Below are 16,684 nucleotides of genomic sequence, written 5' to 3'. Positions count from 1 at the left end.
GGCCTAACTGGAAGAATTGCTGCAAAGAAACCATTGTTAAGAGTGCAGAATAAGAGGAAGAGACTTGCCTGGGCAAAAAACACAGAAACTGGACGTTTGAGGAGTGGAAGTCGGTCTTATGGACCGATGAGTCAAAATTTGAAATATCTGGGTCCAACCACCGAGTATTTGTACGACGCAGAGAGGGGGAGCGCATGAGTTCTGCATGTGTGGTTCCCACTGTCAAGCATGGAAGAGGCAGTATCATAGTCTAGGGTTGCTTTGCTGGTGACAGAGTTGGTGATCTTTACCAAGTCCATGGCAAGCTCAACCAGCATGGCTATCATAGCATACTTCAGAGGCATGCCATTCCATCAGGATTACAGCTAGTTGGGCAGTCCTTCATTCTTCAGCAAGATAATGACCCGAAACACACCTCAAAGTTGTGCAAGAACTATCTGGCGAAGAAGGAAAGTGAAGGACAACTCAATCTAATGACCTGGCCTGCCCAGTCTCCAGACCTCAATCCCATAGAACTTGTATGGGACGAACTGGACAGAAGAGTCAAAGCAAAGCTACCCACAAGTGTCCTACATCTCTGGGAATTGCTGCAGAAGAGCTGGGAAGACATGTCGGGTGATTTCCTGCTGAAACTTGTTAACCGAATGCCTCGTGTTTGTGAGGCTGTTATTAAGGCAAAGGGTGGCTATTTTGAGGAATCCAAGATTTAGAGACAATTTCTTGAACATTGCTTTGATACTCCTTATGTTTTGTTTTGTATATTGTAACACGTGTTTTCATTTTCAAGTATTTACAGAAACGTATACAACATAAAACATTGTCAATTATGAAAAAAAAAATAGTTTCCAGCAAGTGTTGGTAACCTGTACATATATATATATATATATATATATATATATATATATATATATATATATATCTTATATTATATAAAAATATATATAAAAAAACACATCTAGAGATACCAAATATTTTTTAATCGATAAAAATGGGTTTTAAAAAATGATGGTGAAAAGGCAGGAACAACAAGATGTATGCGATGGCAAAAAATATATAAATCTAAAAAAATCTACATATTAAAAATCTACATAATAAAAGTCTGTCACACACACACACACACACGCACACATCTTGCTAGCAGAAATAACATTTTAAAAATTCAAAAGAAAAAAACTAAAATAATAAGGAAGATATCTAGGATTAACAATATGAAGATGATGATGATTATTATTATTATTATCATCATCGTTATTCCTCTGTGTATCCCCCTGGCGCTCAGCACGCTACCTTGACGGACTCTTGATCTCTTGAAAAGGCTGCTCGAGTGCCGGAGCTTGTACGCCCAGCTTTTCAATCTGCGACTCCACGATTTCTTGCTAACAGCGTTTCTGAGACTAGGACAAGTAAAGCTTAGGCCAAAATATCCACCTCCTGCTTGCAGCTTGTGTGCTCCGGCTCTGAGGGCTCCCTGCCCTGGGTCTCCAGGGGAAGAGGCTTCAGAGTGGGGGAGGATTGCCTGGAGAGAAACCAGCAGAGGTTACAAACCGCAGGCAAGAGCATCGCACTCATATTAACAGAGTAAGTAGAGGGGTCCGGAAAAACACAGCGTTACCCGTCCCACACGTTGCTGTAGCTGTTTAAATAGCATCATTAGCCTCCTGACAGCTTTTCACACATCTAATAAAGTCTGTTTCAAAGATCTTTTCTACATGCTCGCTCTAGTGCTCTGGGGGGTTTGAGATCTGTCCTCTAAAAAACATTGCGGGAAGAGATTAATAAAAAACTAAACCCGCACAGACAACAAGAAGCTCTTTTCTGTTCCTGCCACACATCGCGGATCGGTATCACTGTGTTGCCGGTTTGACCATGTGGGCAAAAATCCTGACACTATCACCAGAGCGGACATTTCAAACAGAGCTCTGAAACAGACTTTACAGTTAGGCATGTAAAAAGCTGTCAGGAGGCTAACGGCGAAGAGAGAAACGACAGCGCGTAATTAAAAAGCTACAGCAACACGTGGACAACATTTGAGAAAATCAGAGATAGTAACTGATAAAACGACGCTGTGGGGATGTCCTCACTTTGTACAACAAAAGAGAAAGTGCCAAAATATTTAGTTTGTTGTCGACTTGCACCCTGTGTGGAGTTTTGCCTGACTGGAGTTAGAAATGGTAAATAGAAATATAGTGAGAGTCAATGAGAAGCCCCCACAAGCATAAGAGTGCAAACGTGTGTGTGTGTGTGTGTGTGTGTGTGCAAGCGGGTGAGAGTGTGTGTGTGAGTCTCAGTCTGTGTGTGTCAGTGTGTGTGTGAGAGTGTGTGTGTCAGTGTGAGTCTCAGTCTGTGTGTGTGAGAGTGTGTGTGTGTCAGTGTGAGTCTCAGTCTGTGTGTGTCAGTGTGCGTGTGAGAGAATGTCTCAGTGTGAGTCTCAGTCTGTGTGTGTCAGTGTGTGTGTGAGAGAGTGTATGTGTCAGTGTGAGTCTCAGTCTGTGTGTGTCAGTGTGTGTGTGAGAGAGTGTCTCAGTCTGTGAGTCTCACAACACTCAGAGTCAGAGTAAGTGGAGTCGTCAGTCAGTCTGTGTGTGTCGTGTGTGTGTGAGAGAGTGTCTCAGTCTGTGTGTGTGTGTGTGTCAGTGTGAGTTTCAGTCTGTGTGAGTCTCAGTCTGTGTGTGTGAAATGCAGGGATTGGAAGTCTGTACAGGCATGGTGAATACGAAGAAGCTTCTCAGCGCCTCGGCCGGCTGTACTTACAAACACGGCCGGCTCAACAGGCAGAGTCCTGACCACAGCAGAGGGGCCGTCTCGATCAAAGAGCGGGCAGGAGAAAGAGCAGAGAGGGGGCAGCGGATTCACCGTAGGCTGGGAGGGGCCAGCAAGATCTACAGCTTGCCCCTCCGCGGGGGCAGGATCCTGAAGCACTGCCCCCCCGCCTCCGGACAACTGGGTGACTTCGGTGACCTCTGACCCCTGACTGGCACCGACCGCGGCGAGATCCGAGCACGAGGATGACCTGGAAGAGGAGGAGGAGGAAGGCTTCGAGTCTGGGGGGGTCTCCAGTCCTGCGGTGGCCTCCTCCCCCCCAGGGCCCTCCTCCGATGTTGTCAGGGGGACCACGGGGCTGGCGGGGGCCCCTGTCCCACTGTGCTCCGGGTACAGCAGGTTCCGTAGCTTCTCGTCCAGGGTCTTGATGCGGTTGTCCACGAAATCCATCTTTGGGGGACCTTCCCCGTCCGACTCTGGCACCGAGGAGGGCTGGGCCGGGCTGGGGTGGGAAGCTGGGGTCCCGCCCTGGTTCTGGGGGGTCCCCTGGGGGGACAGAGCAGTCAGGACGAGGGGCTGAACGCAAGGCTCCGGGGTGGCACTGCGGGCGTGAACGGGACCCCGGTTCAACTCCGATTCTTCTCGTTCGGGCGTGGCCAAGGTGTCCTCTGCGATCGGGGCGCATTCTTCTGCGCTGCTTCGTTGAGGTGCTGCCGGGGCGGTTGTTGTTTCCTCTCCTTCAATCGTGGCGGGGTGAGTTTGGGGACCCCCCACCCCAGCCTGCAAGATCCCCAACACAGTAGATTCAGCAGCTGGCACACTGGTTGTGGTAGCGGAGGGGTCTGGGAGCCGCGCAGAGCCAGGTAGAGGCTGAGTGGCCGTCTGCCAGCCCTCTTCAGCTAAACACAAGGAAAATTAAGAGCAAGCTTTCAGTGCCTTTCAGTGCAATTCTTTAATGAATTTATTTATTTATCTGTGCTTTGATGCTTTTCGTATTACAAGCTCCCAACATAATTTAGATCTTTTATTTAGCATCAAGTAATCAAAGAAACTACAAAACTATATTGGTGGGGGGGGGGGGGGGGGGTGGTGGGTGTGGTAGCCTATACCCTTCAGTAATAGCAGCACAGTGATGCTAGATTTGGAAAAGTCACATTTTTCAATTTGTCAGTTTTTCTGTTAAGTATCTGGGAAAACTATAAAGCGATCTGCAATTCAATATGTTAACAAGGGAACATTATTCAGCAGCTTTCATTGGACTCTATGAAGCTGAGTGGGTTCATTCTATATAGAGGGTGTGTGATTCAATATGTTAACAAGGGAACATTATTCAGCAGCTTTCATTGGACTCTATGAAGCTGAGTGAGTTTATTCCATAGGGTGCTGCTAATCTTTTGGCCAGAGCTGTGTGTGAGATGTGCAGCAATGCTTACCTGCAGCAGAGTCACCATCTATAGGCTGAAGTTCTGCAGAGTCTCCAGCAGGGGTCAGGGGGGCACCCTGGCCAGACTGGGACTCGCGGTGTCTGATGGTCTGGTTGATGAAGAACCGCCAGCGACCTACTGGGGAGGACTGGGAGGAATCCACTGTGAGAGAAGAGAGGGTTAGCAACGCTAACGAGTAAAATCCCGTGTTTTTTTTTTTAATCCCAGTTTGGAATGCCCAATAATTGTTTGTATCCCAGTTCACTGCTGCACCCCCTCCCCCCCCCCCCCCCCCCCCCCCCCCCGCCCTTCCGAAAGGCTGGAAACACACACACGTGCCTGCGAAACGTGTTCCTGCCAACCTGTCATTTTGCACTACTGTGGATCCACACCTACAGTGCCCGAGGACAACACTGCCGCGCTCTATCAGCCACAGGGGGCGCCCGTGAACTGTGAACCGCGGATTCCTCTGGAGACCTAATGGATCCCTACCTAGGCATGATCCGTCGCCGCCGGTTACTGCCACCTGCTAGGAACCCCTGGGCGATCCCTGGTCACCGGTCGCGCCTGGACTCGAACCTGCGATCTCCAGGCTATAGGGTGCATCCTGCACTCTTTGCTGGATGCATGTCCTATACAATGAACAATATCATGGCAGATACTAATTGCCTTAATCCTACATTTGTCCTTCTCATCTCATATTCTATTCTAACAGGAAAAACCAAAAAACACTCCATGCGAAAGTCGATGGCCATTGATCGGTATTCGATTGTAAAGGTGAGGGAAGGACCGCAGTTCTTGTTTCGAAAAATCAACACGCTAATGATCTGCGGATTTAAATGCTTCTTAAAGGCAATAACTGGCTGACTTACGTGTGGGTGGGGGTGGAGTGTTGATCTGATCCATCGACCCGGTCTGAAATTAAACACAACGAAGTCTCGTTTCAACTAGGGTAACAGGGTGAAGGTAAATACAGTGCCTGTCTAACACAGCCCATCCGTAAAGGATCATTTTGGGGTCCAGATCAGTTCGCTATTGAAATAAACAGGGTGAAGCTAACACGTCACCTCCCAGCCTCATACGAGGTTATCATGCACTTGCTTGCTAGTCTTCCATATGTCTCTGTATATATAAAGGCTAGAAGCAAAAATTTTTTACCCATCCCCGATATGAGGTTGCTGTGAATGACAGGTTTACACCACCCCCCCCCCCGCCCTCTCCGGCCCCACCCTGCCCCCCACCCCCCCGCCCTCTCCTGGAACCACCCCCCTCCGTGACTAGCTGACCTGCAGGATCTCCAGGGCCTGAGCCACGATGCAGTGAAGCTCCTCCACAAACTTCTCCTTCTCCAGATCCAGCACAAAGTCCTCCTCCACCTGCACACACAGAAATATATAGAGAGAAACACACACACAGACAGAGATATACAGAGAGAAACACACAGAAACAGAGATATACAGAGAAACACATACAGAGAGACAGAGATATACAGAGAGAAACACACACACAGAGGCAGAGATATACAGAGAGAAACACACAGAGGTATACAAACAGAGACAGAGATATATACAGAGAGATACACAGAGACACAGAGAGACAGAGATACACACACAGAGATACACATAGAGACAGAGATACAACACAGAGATGCACACACAGGGATAGAGTGACAAGTGAAAGGCAGGAATGAGAGGCTGGTGAATTAACCCACTGTCTGCCTGCCTGCCTGCCTGCCTGCCTGCCTGCCTGCCTGCCTGCGTGCCTACCCTGTCCTCTCTCTCTCACCATGTACTCTGCAATGTCCTCGGGTGCGTCTCCGTCGGTGTCGAACTTGAAGGTCACCATCTTGTTATTGTGGGTCTCCAGCTGGCACTCCACCATGTTGTCTCCGCTCGAGGAGATCTGAAGAGGAGAGAGGAGAGGGCGTTACTGCCAGCAGTGTACAGTGTATACACAGCATGATGTGTACAGTGTATACACCATTTCATGTGTGCGGTGTACAGTAGAGGTCTTCACGGGTCTAAATTAGTCAACCCGACCCGAAAAAACAGTGGAACGCTTTTCTTTTCCCCAGCTTAGTATATGCGCTGATTAGATAAAAGCAGTTTTTTTTTTTTTTTTCCAGTCAGCCTGGAAATCTGCTTGTGTAATACAGCTCGTGTACTGAGTAAACAGAATCTGACCCGACCCAATTGTTGCGTGACAATTGTGCACCTGAAAACCCGTCCGGTACGGGTCGGGTCTCGAGTCCTCGGGTCCGGGCACAGCACAGTGCATATCTTGTGTAGTGTGTGCAGAATACAGTACAGCGTCTGCACTGTGTTGCTTACTGTGTGCAGCACAGTGTTTACACGGTGTGCTGTGTGCTGAGCTGTACCTGCAGCATGGTTAGTTGGAAGCGGGCGTTCTTGTCTGCTCTCAGGCAGGACATCCTCCTCTGTGGTTTGGGTTTGTCTTGCTTGCCGTTCCCCCCGGCCCCTTCCTCCACAATCGCAGCGCTCTGCACATCCAGAGGGCCTCTGAGAGAGAGAGAGAGAGAGAGAGAGAGACAGAGAGAGAGAGAGAGAGAGAGACAGAGTTACCCCTTGCTCAATTCAAAGGTAACGCACTATCCTGCACTGCTGTGTCACTGTGGATATAACTTGTTGTAATCTTAACTTGTTGCATCCTAGTTCATATTGTATAGTAACAGTTTTATTGCATTTCCGTCTTGGATAAATGCTATGAAATAAATAATAATAATAATAATAATAATAATAATAATAATAATAATAAATTTAAAAACCCTATAGAACACTTAAAATTTAGACAGATTTACTCAGAGCTTTAGAAAATGATCAACAGATGGAAATGGGTGGGATATAACACAGATGTATCAATAGTCAAAACAGTGTCTTGCAATAAAATATAATTAAAAAGCATTGCAAAACAGAAACTTTACATCTAAACAATGAAATAGGAGGCAGACAGTTACCTGAGGACAGAGTCTTGTTTTTGCACTGACTGCTGGAAACTTTCCCTGCTTGTTTGCTGAGACTTCGCCAGCAGCTCCTATCGAGAGTCACCAGTTAATAAAAACCTAATTTTGGGTTTTTTTTTTTTAATAAATTTAAATTGTCAAATTTTTACCCCTGTTTTCTCCCCAATTTAGTGTGCCCAATTATTATCTGTATCCTCGGCTCACTGCTCGCACCCCCTCCTGCTGACTCGGGGAGCAGAGGCTGGAGCATGCTGCCGTCCCTCCGAAATGTGCTCCTGCCATCTGTCACTTTACACACTGCAGATCCACATGCGACGGCCACCAGACCTGTAGCGCCAGAGGACAACACAGAGTTTTGGCAGCTCTCCATTGCAGAACCACACGGCGCCCTATCAGCCACAGGGGGGTGCTGGTGCGCGGTGAGCCGTGGATTTCCCCTGCTGACCCTAAACACCTCCCTACCCGGGAGGCGCTCGCCAATTGCGCGCCACCGCCCTAGAGGCTGCCCGGTTGTGGGTGGGTCTGTTGTGATACTGGCCTGGATGCGAACGTTGCGATCTCCAAGCTATAGGGGGTACAATGCTGCACGACTCCACATGCTGCGCCTTTAACTGTGAGTTGCGCCGCCGGGATGACGCCACTCGGGAGCCCTTCGGGCTGGGAAAGGGTGAAGAGGGGGAAACTGCTGGCCCCCACGGACCCCCCTTCCCCTGCCCCCCAGACATCTGTCCGGTTATACCTGAACTCGGGTGCTATCGGCAGGGGTGTCTCCAGCAGAGGGATGAGGGAGGAGGCTAGTGGGCGTGGGGGTGGGGATTGGGGGCTCCTGTTGATCCACAGACTGCAGCAGAGAAGACTGTCCCGGGGCAGCCTCGGAGCCACCCCCCGGGTACGAAGCGGGCAGGACGGGGTGAGAGCTGGAGGGGCTGGGGAAAACAGGGAGCGCGGAGGAACTGCTACGGGAATAAGACGGAGCCCCCGGCTCCGCTGCCTGCTGCAGGGGTGGCCGGGCTGCTGTAGCCGTTGGCATGGACTGGGCAGGGACCCCTGCCACCACTTGGCTGTACAGAGGGACAGTCATGGGATGCTGTAGCTGAATGTGGTACAGCTGAGGGACATGGGCAGGCTGTTGCTTCTTTTGCTGCTGCTGCTGCTGTAATTGAGCCTGGTGTTGCTGCTGCTGTAATTGAGCCTGTTGTTGCTGCTGTAACTGAGCCTGCTGTTGCTGTAGTAACAGGTCCTGTTGAACTTGACTTGGCTGTTGTTCCTGAGCCTGTAACTGTTGCTGTAGCTGAGCCTGTTGCTGCTGCTGCTGTAATAGATCCTGTTGTTGCTGCTGCTGTAACTGATCCTGTTGTCTGTTGTAATTGAGCCTGTTGTTGCTGTAGTAACAGGTCCTGTTGAACTGACTGTGGCTGTTGTTCCTGAGCCTGTAACTGTTGCTGTAGCTGAGCCTGTTGCTGCTGCTGCTGTAATAGAGCCTGTTGTTGCTGCTGCTGTAATAGAGCCTGTTGTAATTGAGCCTGTTGCTGCTGCTGTAATTGAGCCTGTTGCTGCTGCTGCTGTATTTGCGCCTGTTGCTGCTGCTGCTGTAATAGAGCCTGTTGTTGCTGCTGTAACTGAGCCTGTTGAACTTGACTTGGCTGTTGTTCCTGAGCCTCTAACTGTTGCTGTAGCTGAGCCTGTTGCTGCTGTATTTGAGCCTGTTGCTGCTGCTGCTGTAATAGATCCTGATGTTGCTGCTGCTGTAACAGATCCTGTTGCTGCTGTTGTAATTGAGCCTGTTGCTGCTGCTGTAGTAACATGTCCTGCTGAATCTGATCCGGCTGTTGTTGCTGTTGTTGTTGTAACTGGGCTTGTTGCAGAGCCTGTAACTGTTGCTGTAGCTGAGCCTGTTGCTGCTGCTGCTGTAATAGATCCTGATGTTGCTGCTGCTGTAATACATCCTGCTGAATTTGATCCGGTTGTTTTTGTAGCTGAGCCTCTAACTGTTGCTGTAACAGAGCCTGCTGCTGCAATTGAGTCTGTTGTAATTGAGCCTGTTGCTGCTGCTGTAATTGAGCCTGTTGTTGCTGCTGCTGTATTTGCGCCTGTTGTTGCTGCTGCTGTAACAGAGCCTGTTGTTGCTGCTGCTGTAATAGATCCTGTTTTTGCTGCTGCTGTTGTAATTGAGTCTGTTGTAATTGAGCCTGTTGTTGCTGTAGTAGCCAGGTCCTGTTGAACTTGACTTGGCTGTTGTTCTTGAGCCTGTAACTGTTGCTGTAGCTGAGCTTGTTGCTGCTGCTGCTGTAATGTAATAGATCCTGATGTTGCTGCTGCTGTAACAGATCCTGTTGCTGCTGCTGCTGTAACAGATCCTGCTGAATTTGAACTGACTGTTTTTGTAGCTGAGCCTCTAACTGTTGCTGTAACAGAGCCTGCTGCTGCAATTGAGTCTGTTGTAACTGAGCCTGTTGCTGCTGCTGTAATTGAGCCTGTTGTTGCTGCTGCTGTAATTGATCCTGTTGTTGCTGCTGTTGTAATTGAGCCTGTTGTTGCTGCTGTAGTAAGATCCTGTTGAACTTGACTTGGCTGTTGTTCCTGAGCCTGTAACTGTTGCTGTAGCTGAGCCTGTTGCTGCTGCTGCTGTAATTGAGCCTGTTGTTGCTGCTGCTGTAATAGAGCCTGTTGCTGCTGCTGCTGCTGTAATATGTCCTGCTGAATTTGATCCGGCTGTTGTTGCTGCTGCTGCTGTAACTGATCTTGTTGCTGCCTGCTGCTGCTGTAATTGATCCTGTTGTTGCTGCTGTTGTAATTGAGCCTGTTGCTGCTGCTGTAAGTGAACCTGCTGCTGAATCTGATGTTTTTGTTGCTGCTGTAACTGTTGTGTAACAGAGCCTGCTGCTGCAATTGAGCCTGTAACTGTTGCTGTAATTGAGCCTGTTGCTGCTGCTGCTGTAATAGATCCTGTTGTTGCTGCTGCTGTAACAGATCCATGCTGCTGTTGTAATTGAGTCTGTTGTAATTGAGCCTGTTGTTGCTGTAGTAACAGGTCCTGTTGAACTTGACTTGGCTGTTGTTCTTGAGCCTGTAACTGTTGCTGTAGCTGAGCCTGTTGCTGTTGCTGCTGTAATTGAGTCTGTTGCTGCTGCTGTAATTGAGTCTGTTGTTGCTGCTGCTGTAATTGAGCCTGTTGTAATTGAGCCTGTTGTAATTGAGCCTGTTGTTGCTGCTGCTGTAATTGAGCCTGTTGCTGCTGCTGCTGCTGTAATACATCCTGCTGAATTTGAACCGGCTGTTTTTGTAGCTGAGCCTCTAACTGTTGCTGTAACAGAGCCTGCTGCTGCAATTGAGCCTGTTGCTGCTGCTGTAATTGAGTCTGTTGCTGCTGCTGCTGTATTTGCGCCTGTTGTGAGCCTGCTGCTGTAACTGAGCCTGTTGTTGCTGCTGCTGTAATAGATCCTGTGAATTTGCTGCTGCTGTTGTAGCTGAGTCTGTAACTGTTGCTGTAGCAGAGCCTGTTGCTGTAATTGAGTCTGTTGTAACTGAGCCTGTTTGCTGCTGCTGTAATTGAGCCTGTTGCTGCTGCTGTAATTGAGCCTGTTGCTGCTGCTGCTGTAATTGAGTAATAGATCCTGTTGCTGCTGTTGTAATTGAGCCTGTTGCCATGTACCTGTCCTTGAATTGATCCGCTGTTGTTTCTTGCTTGTTGACTGTAACTGAGGCCTGTTGCTGCCTGGTCTTGAGCCTTGCGGCTGCTCCGCCTGTTTCTGCGCTGGCTGTTGAGCTGCTGCTGTACGACATTCACTCCTGCTTGAACCTGGCTGTTTTGTTGCTGTTGTTGGTGTACTGGCTTGTTGCTGAGCTGTACCGCGGATTGTTGCTGCGTAATTGATGGTTGCTTGCGTCTGATTGATCCCTGATTGTGAACAGGCTTTTTTGTAGCTGAGCCCTGTTCTATGTAACTGTATTTGAGCCGTTGCGGGCTGCTGTAATAATGAGTCTTGTTGCTGCGGCTGTATTTGAGCCTGTTGCGGCTGCTGAATACCACCTGCTAATTGAACCTGAGCCTGTTGCCTGCTGAATGCTGAATTTGAACCGGCTGTTGTTGCTGTTGTTGTTGTAACTGGGCTTGTTGCTGAGCCTGTAACTGTTGTTGCAATTGATCCTGATGTTGTTGCTGCAGTAATAGAGCCTGATGTTGCTGCTGCTGTAATTGATCCTGCTGAATTTGAACAGGCTGTTTTTGTAGCTGAGCCTCTAACTGTTGCTGTAGCTGAGCCTGTTGCTGCTGCTGCTGTAATAGATCCTGATGTTGCTGCTGCTGTAATAGATCCTGTTGCTGCTGCTGTAATTGTAATTGCTGCTGCTGCTGTATTTGAGCCTGTTGTTGCTGCTGCTGTAACTAGATCCTGTTGCTGCTGTTGTAATTGAGCCTGTTGCTGCTGCTGTAGTAACATGTCCTGCTGAATCTGATCCGGCTGTTGTTGCTGTTGTTGTTGTAACTGCTGCTTGTTGCTGAGCCTGTAACTGTTGCTGTAGCTGAGCCTGTTGCTGCTGCTGCTGTAGATCCTGCTGAATTTGAACTGGCTGTTTTTGTAGCTGAGCCTCTAACTGTTGCTGTGCAGAGCTGCTGCTGCTGTAATAAGTCTGTTGTTGCTGAGCCTGTTGCTGCTGCTGCTGTAATTGAGCCTGTTGTTGCTGCTGCTGTAATAGATCCTGTTGTTGCTGCTGCTGTAACAGATCCTGTTGTTGCTGCTGTAATTGAGCCTGTTGAACTGCTGATGTCCTGCCGGCTGTTGTTGCTGTTGTTGTTGTAACTGGGCTTGTTGCTGAGCCTGTAACTGTTGTTGCAATTGATCCTGTTGTTGTTGCTGCAGTAATAGAGCCTGATGTTGCTGCTGCTGTAATTGATCCTGCTGAATTTGAACCGGCTGTTTTTGTAGCTGAGCCTCTAACTGGGCTTGTTGCTGTAACTGTTGCTGTAGCTGAGCCTGTTGCTGCTGCTGCTGTAATTGAGCCTGTTGTTGCTGCTGCTGTAATTGAGCCTGTTGTTGCTGCTGCTGTATTTGAGCCTGTTGTAATTGAGCTGTAATTGAGCCTGTTGTTGCTGCTGCTGTAATAGATCCTGTTTTTGCTGCTGCTGTTGTAATTGAGTCTGTTGTAATTGAGCCTGTTGTTGCTGTAGTAACAGGTCCTGTTGAACTTGACTTGGCTGTTGTTCTTGAGCCTGTAACTGTTGCTGTAGCTGAGCCTGTTGCTGCTGCTGCTGTAATTGAGCTGCTGCTGTATTTGCGCCTGTTGCTGCTGCTACTACCGCGCAATTCCAGACACCGACGACGACATTACTTCGGACAACATTAACTCCGACAACATTAACTCGGCACAATTAACTCGGCAACAACGACGACAGACGTAACTCGGACCAACAACGACGCCCGACATTATAGGACGACTTAAACTTGGCCGACAAAACATTCTACTCCGGAGATTGCAACGACATTTGTCTCGGACACGCAGTTAACTCGGACACGACTACAGACTTTAACTCAGACACGACGACGACGAGCATAAACGCGACAACAACTACGAGCATTGACCTCGACACAGCGACGAAGACATTATCTAGGTACAAAAACCTACGTACCAAAATTACTCAGACGACATTAACTCGGACAACTACGACAGCATTGTCCAGACGAACTTGAACTGTAACGACAACAGAACTCGGACATGTGACACGACGATCGACTCTGACCGACGACGACGACATTTTATACGCTAGCAACGACGACGCGCTTGCAGGATCTGTTACAGCAGCAGCAGCAACAGACTCAATTACAACAGCAGCAACAGACTCAATTGCAGCAGCAACAGAATGTCAGTTCTTTTGTGTCGTTCAGTCCGAGTCGATGGTACATGATGTCGTTGTGTCCGCTTCTTGTTTGTCTGGTTACATGTTGGCGTCGTCGTTTGCTGGCCTAGATGATGTCGAGTCGTCGGTTTCGTTTGTAACAGACTCAATTACAACAACAGCAGCAACAACAGGATCTGTTACAGCAGCAGCAACAACAGGCTCTATTACAGCAGCAGCAACAACAGGCTCAACTACACGGCGTCGTCGTTGTCTGTAGTTAACGGTCGTCGTCGTTGGTCCGAGTTACGTCGTCGTCCGACGAGAATGTCGTTGTCAATCTCCTAGTTCGATGTTTTGTGTCGCCAAGTTTCAGTCGTCCTACATCATGTCGTCGTCGCGTCGTTTGGCCAGTGAATGTCGTAGTCGTTGTGTCCAGGTATGTGTCCTGAGTTTGTTTGTCCGAGTTAATGTTGCCCGAGTTCATGTCGTCGTCGTTTGTCTGAGTTAATGTAGTCGTTCGTTTGTCTGGTTAGATGTCCGTCGTTGTTCGTTGATCCGAGTTCGATGTCGTTGTCAATTCCAGTGCTTTGTTTGTCGGTTCAGTTCAATGTGTCCCTGGACAATGATGTCGTTTGTTGTCCGCGAGTAATGTTGTCTAGTTATGTTGTGCTTCGTCGTTTTTGTGTCCTAGATATGGCTTCGTCGTTGTTTGCGAGTCAATGTCGTTCGTTGTTGTCCGCCGTTTATGTCGTCGTCGTCGTCGTTTCCGAGTTTTATGTCGTCCGTCGTTTGTTCTCCGAGTTTAATGATCGTCGGTGCGTCGTTGTCCGGTCTGTCGTTGTACAATCGCCGAGCATGTTTGTGTCGGCCATGTTTAGTCGTCCTATTTTAATGGCGTCGTCGTTGTTCGTCCGAATAATGCGATCGTTGTTGTAGTCCTAGTTACGTTGTTGTCAATGTCCCGGTCTTTGTTCGGGTCAATGTTGTTGTTGCGTTGTTGTCGCCAGTTTAAGTCCGTCCCATAATGGCTTTGTCGTCGTCTTTTGTCCGAGTTTATGATCGTCGTCCGTCGGGGTTGATCCGCTTTTGTCGTCCGTCGTTGTTGTCCCGAGTTAATGTCGTCGCAGCAGCAACAGGATCAGCTACAGCAACAGTTTCCTGGTCGTTGTTCGGTCAATGTTTTTGTTGTCGTTTTGGTTGATCGGACTGAGTCTAGTCGTCCTGTACGATGCTGTCGTAGTCGTTGTCGAGATAATGTTGTCGTCGTTGTCCTAGACAGTGTCGTCGTCGGTGTAGTCCCTATAATATGTCGTCGTCGGTCGTGAGGCTCAGTTACAGCAGCAGCAACAGGATCTATTACAGCAGCAGCAGCAACAGGCTCAGCTACAGCAACAGTTAGAGGCTCAGCTACAAAAACAGCCTGTTCAAATTCAGCAGGATCAATTACAGCAGCAGCAACAGGATCTATTACAGCAGCAGCAGCAACAGGCTCAGCTACAGCAACAGTTACAGGCTCTGCAACAAGCCCAGTTACAACAACAACAGCAACAACAGCCGGTTCAAATTCAGCAGGATCAATTACAGCAGCAGCAGCAGCAACAGGATCAATTACAGCAGCAGCAACAACAGGATCAATTACAGCAGCAGCGTCCCCCCGTTTGTACGCGTCGATGTCGTTGTCAATGTATCCCGAGTCCTTTTGTCGGTTCAGTTCAAAGTTGGCGAGTCGTGTCGGCGTTGTTTTTCCTCGAGATAATGGCGTCGTCCGTGTTGTCCGCGTTTCTGTTTGTCGTCGTTGTTGTCCGAGTGAATGTCGTCGTCGTTGTCCGAGCAATGTTGTCTGAAGTGACCGTCGATCGTCGAAGAATAGTCGTTGTCAATCTCCTGGTTCGATGTTTTTGTCGTCAAGTTTCAAGGCGTCCCTCGACCATGTCGTCGTCGTCGTTGTCCTTAGACAATGTTCGGCGTCGTCGTTCGTTTGTCTGAGTAAATGTCGTCGTCGTCGTTGTTCGCGTTGAGTCGTTGTCATGTCCGGTTCTTGTTTGTCGATTTCATGTCCAAGTTGTCCTGACCATGAAGTGCGTTTGTTTTCCGAGTTAATGGGTTGTCCCTGAGTTAATGTTGTCGGCGTCGTTTTTTTTGTCCTAGATAACTGTCGTCGTCGTATGGTTTGTCCGAGTCAATGGTCGTCGTTGTTGTCCGCGGTTTTTATGGTCGTACGTCGTTGTTTGTCCTGAGTTAATGTCGTCGCATTCTTGTCCTGAGTCATATGTTGTTCTAGTTAACGTCGTCCGAGACATGTCTTTGTCAATCGCGAGTCGATGTTGTTGGCGGCCAGTTTTAGGCGTCCTGTTTTCAAATTCAGCAGGATCAATTACAGCAGCAGCAGCAACAGGCTCAATTACAGCAGCAGCAACAACAGGCTCAACTACAACATTGTCAATGTCCAGTCGTTGTTCGTGTCAATGTTGTTTTGTCGTTGGTGTCGGCTAGTCTAGTCTCCTGTACATGTGTCCGTCGTCTTTGTCCGGAAGTTAATCAACAGCAGCAACAGGATCTGTTACAGCAGCAGCAACATCAGGATATCTATTACAGCAGCAGCAGCAACAGGCGCAAATACAGCAGCAGCAGCAACAGACTCAATTGCAGCAGCAGCAACAGGCTCAATTGCAGCAGCAGGCTCTGTTACAGCAACAGTTAGAGGCTCAGCTACAAAAACAGCCGGTTCAAATTCAGCAGGATCAATTACAGCAGCAGCAACATCAGGCTCTATTACTGCAGCAACAACATCAGGATCAATTGCAACAACAGTTACAGGCTCAGCAACAAGCCCAGTTACAACAACAACAGCAACAACAGCCGGTTCAAATTCAGCAGGATGTATTACAGCAGCAGCAACAACAGGATCTATTACAGCAGCAGCAGCAACAGGCTCAAATACAGCAGCAGCAACAACAGGCTCAATTACAGCAGCAGCAACATCAGGATCTATTACAGCAGCAGCAGCAACAGGCTCAGCTACAGCAACAGTTACAGGCTCTGCAACAAGCCCAGTTACAACAACAACAGCAACAACAGCCGGATCAGATTCAGCAGGACATGTTACTACAGCAGCAGCAACAGGCTCAATTACAACAGCAGCAACAGGATCTGTTACAGCAGCAGCAACATCAGGATCTATTACAGCAGCAGCAGCAACAGGCTCAAATACAGCAGCAACAGGATCTATTACAGCAGCAGCAACAACAGGCTCAACTACAACAGAATCTCCGATTTCATGTTTTTTGTCGGCCCAGTTAGTCGTCCTAGTTAATGTCGTCGTTGTTGTAGTCCGAATAATGACGCGTTGTTAGTCCAGGTAACGTTGTTGTCAATGTCCGGTCGTTGTTCGGTCATGGTGTTGTGTCGTTTGTCGGCCAAAGTTTTAAGTCGTCGCACCATAAGGTTCACCCCTCCGTCGTCGTTCGTGGTCGAGAATGTCGTCGCGTTTTGTCCTAGTTATGTCGTCGGCGTCGTTTGTCGAGTCGATGTCTTTGTCCATTCCCAGTCTTGTTGTCGGTTCAGTTCAATTATGCCGCGTCCATGTCGTCGTTTTTGTGGCTCTATTACAGCAGCAGCAGCAACAGGCTCAATTACAGCAGCAGCAACAACAGGCTCTATTACAGCAGCAGCAGCAACAGGCTC

General features: G+C 48.6%; 1 protein-coding gene across 1 annotated transcript in view; it reads right to left on the bottom strand.

The window, feature by feature from the left end:
* Positions 1–10,947, bottom strand: part of LOC121328978 (serine/threonine-protein kinase WNK3-like) — a 21,325-nt gene extending 10,378 nt beyond the window's left edge. Inside the window, exons 1-10 of the mRNA XM_041274137.1 lie at positions 10,817–10,947; positions 7,904–8,633; positions 7,159–7,235; positions 6,562–6,703; positions 5,970–6,086; positions 5,471–5,560; positions 5,057–5,099; positions 4,194–4,346; positions 2,752–3,659; positions 1,288–1,516 (exon numbers count right to left, since the gene is read on the bottom strand). Coding sequence (XP_041130071.1) covers positions 1,288–1,516; positions 2,752–3,659; positions 4,194–4,346; positions 5,057–5,099; positions 5,471–5,560; positions 5,970–6,086; positions 6,562–6,703; positions 7,159–7,235; positions 7,904–8,633; positions 10,817–10,947 — 2,620 coding nt within the window. The remainder of the gene's footprint in view (positions 1–1,287; positions 1,517–2,751; positions 3,660–4,193; positions 4,347–5,056; positions 5,100–5,470; positions 5,561–5,969; positions 6,087–6,561; positions 6,704–7,158; positions 7,236–7,903; positions 8,634–10,816) is intronic.
* Positions 10,948–16,684: the final 5,737 nt, after the last annotated feature.

The sequence above is a fragment of the Polyodon spathula genome, chromosome 16 (assembly GCF_017654505.1).
Source record: "Polyodon spathula isolate WHYD16114869_AA chromosome 16, ASM1765450v1, whole genome shotgun sequence".
In the NCBI taxonomy this organism is placed as follows: domain Eukaryota; kingdom Metazoa; phylum Chordata; class Actinopteri; order Acipenseriformes; family Polyodontidae; genus Polyodon; species Polyodon spathula.
Note: the sequence above shows the minus strand (reverse complement) of the source record. Positions and strands in the feature narration are given on the sequence as shown.